This window comes from Cottoperca gobio, chromosome 19 (genome assembly GCF_900634415.1).
Source record: "Cottoperca gobio chromosome 19, fCotGob3.1, whole genome shotgun sequence".
Taxonomy (NCBI): Eukaryota; Metazoa; Chordata; class Actinopteri; order Perciformes; family Bovichtidae; genus Cottoperca; species Cottoperca gobio.
In genome coordinates this window covers 20,877,180-20,885,741 of record NC_041373.1, presented here as the reverse complement: position 1 = coordinate 20,885,741, position 8,562 = coordinate 20,877,180, and the positions used below count along the sequence as shown (strand labels likewise).

The 8,562-nt window shown below is 43.2% G+C and overlaps 1 protein-coding gene across 2 annotated transcripts; it reads left to right on the top strand.

Moving 5' to 3' along the window:
- The first annotated feature begins 229 nt into the window (after window positions 1-229).
- Window positions 230-7,886, top strand: a1cf (apobec1 complementation factor). 2 transcript variants are annotated; one of them, XM_029456387.1, is made up of 12 exons: window positions 230-331; window positions 1,088-1,222; window positions 1,287-1,417; window positions 1,495-1,733; window positions 3,776-3,940; window positions 4,052-4,149; window positions 4,513-4,650; window positions 5,220-5,367; window positions 6,340-6,557; window positions 6,713-6,849; window positions 7,175-7,329; window positions 7,732-7,886. In XM_029456387.1, the coding sequence occupies exons 1-12, from the start codon at window positions 230-232 to the stop codon at window positions 7,884-7,886; spliced, it is 1,821 nt and encodes a 606-aa protein (XP_029312247.1). The 2 variants fall into 2 exon arrangements, with proteins under 2 accessions (XP_029312247.1, XP_029312246.1); XM_029456386.1 differs by having other exon boundaries at window positions 6,316-6,557.
- The last annotated feature ends 676 nt before the right edge of the window (window positions 7,887-8,562 follow it).

Sequence of the window (8,562 nt, the reverse complement as noted above, 5' to 3'; positions counted from 1 at the left end):
AAGAGGTTTTTTTCTCGTACATTTGTGCGTTTCTTCTTGTAAATGTACCACTTTAATATTACAGAATATTTAAAGATTTTTCTCGTAACTTTACGCTTCTCCCGTGGCTCCGTACTTTTAAATTCATAGCTTTGTAGGACAAATAAAATAACACACATGTTGTTTTCTGTCATTTTCCAGTGAGCACCCCTAATTTCCCTGATTTACATATCGCTGTCAATCACACCCAATGGAATCCAATCAGAAAGTGAGCGGGGACGGACTGGCGGGGACGCAGAAGGAGGAGGCGCTGCGGGCGCTAATGCAACGCACAGGATACCAACTGCAGCAGGTCGGAAGCTGAATCTAACCCATCTGAAACATCCAGTGAACACGGACATGCCACGTGTTTTGTTTGTTCTTGTGTTTGTACCAGAGGTGGACAAAGTATTCAGATCTTGTACTTCAATAACACCACAGTGTACAAAGTCTTAAAGTGTTATCACTAAAATATACTTAAAGTATATATATATATACTGCTGGTGAATTTCACTAAGGGACCAATAAAGTTTTATCTTAATCTATAATAATAAATAATAAATTGATTATATTTTCTATTATTAATCTGAATATTCAAAGTAACTAAAGCTGTCAGATAAATTAAGTAAAAAGTTATATATTGTTTTGAGATGCAGTGGAAGTATAAATGAGCAGGAAATGGAAATACTTAAGTTACTTCCTAATATATTTACCTCCATGAATCAGGGCTAAACAATTCATCAAAATTTAATTCGATTTAATTTTATCAAAATCACAAAATGTCCTCCTGAAAGACGTAATATTTATATATTTAATATTTGTAAAAGGAGAAATGTGTCAAAGCATGGTTTTAAATGAAATATCGTAAATCTTGTACATTTGACTTATTACTTATCTTATTCTACAGACTTAAGAAATAGATTAGTTCAGAACTTCACAAAAAAATCACATTCATGATCATTTTAATACAGAGATACTGTCCACCACTGAGTTTGTGGGACTAATAAAGGATTTCTGATTCTATTTCCGATAATCATTGCTGTGTTTTTGTTCTTTATTTGTGTCCCAGGAGAACGGTCAGCGGCGGTACGGCGGCCCACCGCCCAACTGGGACGGCCCGCTGCCGGAGCGAGGCAGCGAGATCTTTGTGGGGAAACTACCGCGAGATCTGTTTGAAGACGAGCTGGTCCCGCTGTGTGAGAAGGTGAAGATGGTTTCTCTATCAAAACATCTTCTTCCTATCTGCTTCTAACATTCTTCTCTTCCAGTTCGGTAAGATCTACGAGGTGAGGATGATGATGGACTTTAACGGAAACAACCGAGGTTACGCTTTCGTCACCTTCGGCACCAAACTGGAGGCCAAGGACGCCATGAAACAACTCAACAACTACGAGATCAGGTCCGGGTCTGTTTCCTTTTGTTTTGTATCGTCCCAGACTTGTTTTGCCGACCGCCTGCTTCACCTCCGTCCTGCAGAAATGGCCGCCTCCTCGGAGTTTGTGCCAGCGTCGACAACTGCCGTCTGTTTGTGGGCGGGATTCCCAAAACCAAGAAGCGCGAGGAGATCCTGTCTGAGATGAGGAAGGTCACTGACGGTGTCGTGGACGTCATCGTGTACCCGAGTGCCGCCGACAAATCCAAAAACCGAGGGTTCGCCTTCGTCGAGTACGAGAGCCACCGAGCCGCCGCCATGGCCCGCCGCAAACTGCTGCCAGGTAGACTACAGACTGAATGTTTGACTTTATTAAACTTTTGCCTCATTTTAGGTTTTTGAGTTAATTCAGATATTTGGGTTTATATATAAAGATAAGTTCTTTCCACTTTCTCTCTCCGTCATCTTTTAGCAACTTCTTCAACTGGAAATTTCTAATTTATTCTCCGTTTAATTTGGAAAAACTCTCATTTTTATTTGTGCATTCAAGGATACTCATTTGCCGAAAAGCATTGACAAGCTTCACAAATGATTGGTAATGTCATTGTCCAATATTGAAGCGTCCTTGAACAGGAAGTGTTTAAAGATGCTCCAGTGCTTGACTTCCTGTTTCCTGTGGTGCTGGAACGTTCTGCACACATGCAGCTGTAATTTAAAGTTATTTTAAAGCTGCCAAAGTACCAACATCACCCCTAGTAAAAAATGTCAAAGTCTACTTTTCATTGACTGTGAGACGGCGTTATCACCAGCCAATCACAGCCTGGGTCCCGGGTCAGTGTCCAATAGGAGAAAAGCTGAGATCAACTCTATCACAGCGATCAGAAATAACCGTAAACACATCAAAGCTCTGTGTTTTTACTGAGGAAACATTTTGTGCACTAATTAGTTGTTAAAGTGTCCGATAAAGAAGTGCTGCTTCTCCGTAAATCGTCAGAGATAAGATAGAGAAACAGTTTTATTGGTTTACGTAACGCTGAATGTGCAACATGAAGCCGGACGTGATGAACTGCGATGAGTAATGTTGGGTCAGTTCAATAATCTGTTTAATAATAACGCCTTCATAAGATGCTTATTAACATTAAGTGTTAATAAAACGGTAGAAAAGAAGCACTTATAAGAAACTTGTGAACTGTTTATAGACTGCTTAGGAACAATGATAAAAGCATTTATTAGCAGTTTACTATGTTTGCACATTAGATCGTAGTAACTGTTAATAAATGCAAAATAAAGTTAAAATGATAAACTCAGTAAATGTGTTTGTAATGGAAATATAAACCATTTTAAGATAAGATAAGATGACACGAAAAAGGGACCCAGAGAGTGTGTGCCAACTACAGGGGTATCACACTTCTCAGCCTCCCTGGTAAAGTCTACTCCAAGGTACTGGAAAGGAGGGTTCGGCCGGTAGTCGAACCTCTGATTGAAGAGGAACAATGCGGATTCCATCCTGGTCGTGGAACAGACCAACTCTTTACTCTTGCAAGGATCCTGGAGGGGGCCTGGGAGTACGCCCATCCGATCTACATGTGTTTTGTGGATCTGGAGAAGGCGTATGACCGGGTCCCCCGGGTGATACTGTGGGAGGTGCTGCGGGAGTATGGGGTGAGGGGGTCACTTCTGAGGGCCATCCAATCCCTGTACGCCCAAAGCGAGAGTTGTGTCCGGATACTCGGCAGTAAGTCGGACTCGTTTCTAGTGAATGTTGGCCTCCGCCAGGGCTGCGCTTTATCACCAATCCTGTTCGTGATTTTCATGGATAGGATATCGAGGCGTAGTCGTGGAGGAGAGGGGTTGCTCTTTGCAGATGATCCTTATGGCATTATCGGTCTGTGACCTTCAACAGTCACTGGATCGGTTCGCAGCCGAGTGTGAAGCGGTTGGGATGAGGATCAGCACCTCTAAATCTGAGGCCATGGCTCTCAGCAGGAAACCGGTGGATTGCCTACTCCGGGTAGGGAATGAGCCATTACCCCAAGTGAAGGAGTTCAAGTACCTCGGGGTCTTGTTCACGAGTGAGGGGACGATGGAGCGAGAGATTTGCCGGAGAATCGGAGCAGCGGGGGCGGTATTACAGTCACTTTACCGCACTGTTGTGATGAAAAGAGAGCTGAGCCAGAAGGCAAAGCTCTCAATATACCGGTCGATCTTCGTTCCTACCCTCACCTATGGTCATGAAGGCTGGGTCATAACCGAAAGAACGAGATCACGGGTACAAGCGGCCGAAATGGGTTTTCTCAGACGGTAGACGATGGATGGATGGATGACACGACAGAGATATCATAATAAAGACATTACCAACTGAACCCTACCTGCCTCGTCTCTCAGGTCGTATTCAGCTGTGGGGTCACGCCATCGCCGTGGACTGGGCAGAGCCTGAGGTGGAGGTGGACGAGGACACCATGGCGTCCGTCAAGATACTGTACGTCAGGAACCTGATGCTGCAGACGAGCGAGGAGACCATCGAGAAGGAGTTCAACAACCTCAGACCGGGTACTAAATCACAAAAACCAAATGAAATATTAACACGATGGTCCTTTAAAACCAACTTAAGTTGAATAAAGATCCAAACTTGGAGTTGATGAAGAGTTTGTTGTGTTTCAGGTGCGGTGGAGCGGGTGAAGAAGATCAGGGATTACGCCTTCGTGCATTTCACTCAGAGAGACGACGCCATCAACGCCATGAACGCCCTCAATGGAAAGGTCAGCAGCTGCAAGAGTTCACACGTTAAATTACTTTTACTTGTAGTACCTTCACAGTATTTGTACTTTTACTGGAGTAAAGGATCGTAATATGTCTACCAGCACAGACTGCATGTGAGTTTTGAACAAAGATACATGAGGAGATTATTGAATATCTGGAGCGGAGCCTCGGTTTGAAGTGATGTTTAACTTTTCTTGTTGGAAAGTCAATCAAAGGACTTGAAGGAGACACACAATGACCACAAAGATATTAAAAACGACCACAACGCATTAAAAGACTCAAACAACCACAAAGAGACACAAAAAGACCTCCACCTTAAGGGGTGGGGGGGCTACTAACTAACCCATTCATGCCCCCCACAGGTGGTGGATGGCTCTCCCATCGAGGTGACTCTGGCCAAGCCGGTGGACAAAGACAGTTATGTACGTTACACGCGAGGGACCGGAGGACGGGGGGGATCTCTGCTGCAGACTGATTACACTGCCTACACACTGGGACAGGTACGACCTCTGATCATAGCACGACCTCTGACCCCAGGGTCGTTCAAAGTTGTCCTGAAACCAAAATGTTTGGGCAAACGTCTTTATTTATTACTGTGCTGCATTTGAAGGACTTTGATACAATGAGTTTGATGTTTCTTCAGACATGCTCGCAGTGCCATCGTCAGGTCAACATGTGAATTTGTTTTAAGTAAATTAGCAATCCTAATTTTAACAGTTTATACAAATGAATGGTATTATTGTGGACGACAGTATTTGACACAATGACCAAATATATTAAAAGTGATTAAGCTTTCACTTCTTACTAACTCTCAACCACCATAAACCTTTCATTCATTGGTCCTGTCTGTAATATACCCCTCCAAAATAAAGTAACATTTGAGAAACATTTTGTCTTCAGTATTAGTGTTGGACACATTATAATGTTGACCTGATGACGGCGTTAGATGTGAAGTTAATTAATTAAATTAATATCGGTATTAATTATTGTAAATGTTGAGATATTTCACTGGAGACTTTAAACCTTTGACCTGATGATGATCAAAGTGTAAAAACGTTCTCACCTCCAGGTGTACGACCCCTCAGCGGCGTACCTCGGTCCACCCGTGTTTTACGCCCCACAGGCCTACGCCGCCATACCGGGTCAGTTCCGCTTCCCGCCGGCGGCTAAAGCTCACGTTGGAGGTCGAGGTCTGATCAGGACGCCGTCTGTCAGAGGTGAGGATGCACTCACTTTGCATACCCCACAATCTTAAACTGAATGTGAAGTAAAGAATAACGTTACAAGTCGAGTTCATATTCACAAACTGAATAAATGAATGCTACAGGTGTTTCAGAAAAGCACCCAGAATAACCCAAGTTTAAAAAGCCAGTTTGTCAATGCGCCTCCGCGTCACTTTTCTTATTGGCTCTCAGACCGGGGGTTCAGCAATGTGAACAGGATCTGGAAGCTTTTGCTCTGGAAAGTAGGGATGTCACGAAAACCAATACTTCTTCTAAGTCGATGCCAAAATCCTGAAGTTGTGATGTTTTTCTACAGTACCGCAGGTATCGTGGTGCCCGGGAGTACCAATAGAAATGTGTGTTTAATTTAATTTAATATAAAATGTGTTTGTGACGCAGTAAACTCGCGCGTGCAGGAGACGCACAATATGTTTCCTGATGTTACGAAAGAGCGAGCTAACGTTAGCTGTTAGCAGCCGGTGGAGGGATGTTCCACAGGGTTACATTATGTTGCGTTCAAGTTCTATTCAGTAAAAATTAGTACTGGTTGAAGGTCAATTGTAAAGTTATCATGATGTGTTCATTATCATCTTGTAAAATGTAGTTTTTGGATAAATCCAGATGTTTGAATGTTTTCACACAAACTGATGAACTGATCGTCCTGCTTCTGTCTGAAATCAAAGACCCAATTCACGATCAATTCTCCAGAAATATCGTTCACCCAAATTACTTTGAAATGATTTGTATGCCTGAATATTGTTTCCAACCAGGAATCAGGAATGATCCAGTGAATCAAAAGAGAAGCCTAAAGAGAAATGATCAGTGAAAGATGAAGTGTTACCACCACTGTACCTGTTACTCTGATTGAATAATGTGTGATTTTTCTTCCCGGTTGATTTCCGGTGATTTGATTGATTTCACTGCCTTTTCGATCTCCTGTAGAAATTTACATGACTGTACCTGTAGGGGCTGCTGGGGTGAGGGGGCTGGGCGGGCGGGGATACCTAGCCTATGCCGCCGGGGTCGGAGCCATGGGGGGAGTCGGCGGAGGCGCCTGTTATGGCCTAAAGATGGACAAGCAGGCGGAGGAGAAGCTGTACGACCTGCTGCCGGGCATGGAGCTGACCCCCATGAACCCGGCCGCCATGAACCTGAAGGCCGCCGCCATCAAACCTGCAACGCAGGTAACAAAACACACCAGATGATGATGATCAGCGTCATAAGTCCTAAAACCTAGAAAGATGATTGAGCATGTTTCCGGAGGAGCACATTTCGACTTGTTTAGGACTTTGTATCCAGTGCAAAGCCCTGAGACTTACTTGTGACCATTGTCTCCCAGGTTCTGGAGGAGTTGTGTCAGAAGAATAACTGGGGTCAGCCCGTCTATCAGCTCCACTCTGCCATCGGTCCAGACCAGAGACAACTCTTCCTCTACAAGATCACCATACCTGCTTTGGCTACACAGTACCCCAACGTGTAAGATCACCACCACCCTTTCTGCTACTATTACGAGGGACGTCACAACACCAGAAATGTAGTCGATACCAATACCAGTGAAATTACACGATTCTCTGTACCGATTGAATACTAAAGTAAAATCTCAAGCAAAACAACAAATCCTATGTACTTGTACTATGTACGAACACTTTATTACCGTTTGCATATTGTGAGGAAGGTAAACAGCTCATAATTCCCTCTAAAATCTATTTTATATTTCTTTAAGAAACATCTTCAAACAACTGGATTCATTCAAGTTTCTCTCCAAAATCTGGCGACATTACACTTTGTTCTGTCTCTGCAGGCATCCCTTCACGCCTGCTAAGCTGTGTGCAGCTGTGGAAGAAGCTAAAGTCCACGCAGCCGAGCACACCCTGCAGACGCTCGGCCTGCAGACGGACGGCGCCGCCGACGCCGCCTGTGCCACTGCCGCCGCTGTGGCCTCGGTAGCCTTCCCAGGTATGTGAAGGTCCGTACCCAAAGTAACTAACTCTCCGCTTAACAAAACACTAACTGACCGCATGCAGGAAGAAAGACAACATGGCGCTTACATGTTTAAAATAGTTTTACGTTAAATGAAATACTCTAAACACTCAAACGTACTCATCAATGACCAACTAATATACACACATCGGTTGAGATAAAAACATTATAATTTAGACACCAAATGTATTATTTTTATGAAAGATAGTTCCATTTAGTGAAAGTCCGCACAGTGTTGCATGATGCGAGAATACTGTTGAACTCCAGAGAAGGGTAAGTGTTCCTTGTATGGAGCCATAATGGTGCCATAAAAAAGAACTCATATTTTAGAATAAATCTGTAAAAGAAATAAGTGAATAAGGTCTCGTCTCTCTCCAGGTTACACTCTGGCGAGCCCTGCGGCGTCTGCGGTCGCCTCCCAGCTGAAGCAGGCCGTCTCTCTGGGTCAGGATCTGACCACCTACACCACCTACGAGGGATACCCCGCCTTCGCTGTGGCGACGCGCCACACTGACGGATACGGTGTTTTCTAAAACGGTCGTTTCCAACGAGTAAAAAACAACTAAAGACGCATCTACACTAAATTGCCAAACGCGTGTTTCAATGAACTCGTTTCTTCCCATTTCCCGTTTTATCAGGACACAAAATGCAACCGATGCTAAAATATCTCTACAAAAACAAAAACCTTTATACTGCAGTTTTTACCAGGAAGACAAAACCACTGTGGACTTTTTAAAAAACGCTGCTTGAAAACGTTTCTTGCTCGTCGGTCGCCCTGAAACAAATTCTGTCATATAATTTTCTCTTTCCTCATATTAACCGTCTCTGAATTATGCATATTTACGATTACTTTGTGATTTATTAAGTAGCTTGCAGACAGCCTGTGATTGGCTGCAGGTTAGAATTATTGTTTTGATCAGTAAATGTTTTGTTTTTTTTGCAGATTTTAGGTTGTTTGCATGTTTTTAGTAGTATGTTTACAATATGGCTAAATAGATTTTGTTATTTTATCCTTTGCATTATTATCTCTAAGATAACTGGGATTTGTAGTTCTTTTGAATTTCCTTCAACTGTAAAATATAGTTTTGCACTGTTGTAAATTGTTTGAAGATACAACTTTACAAAATTAGAGTGGGATCTTAAAAAGGAAACTCGGTTTTAGCCACTGAGGCATTCTGGACTTTGTAGTTCTTCAAACTGTGAATATGT

Bases quoted from the DNA above. Each gene is read 5' to 3' on its own strand.
- a1cf (XM_029456386.1), top strand. From the start codon at position 230: ATGGAATCCAATCAGAAAGTGAGCGGGGACGGACTGGCGGGGACGCAG. The intron at 332-1,087 runs GTCGGAAGCTGA...TTTGTGTCCCAG, and splicing joins CAGGATACCAACTGCAGCAG to GAGAACGGTCAGCGGCGGTA. The intron at 4,651-5,219 runs GTACGACCTCTG...TCTCACCTCCAG, and splicing joins CTGCCTACACACTGGGACAG to GTGTACGACCCCTCAGCGGC.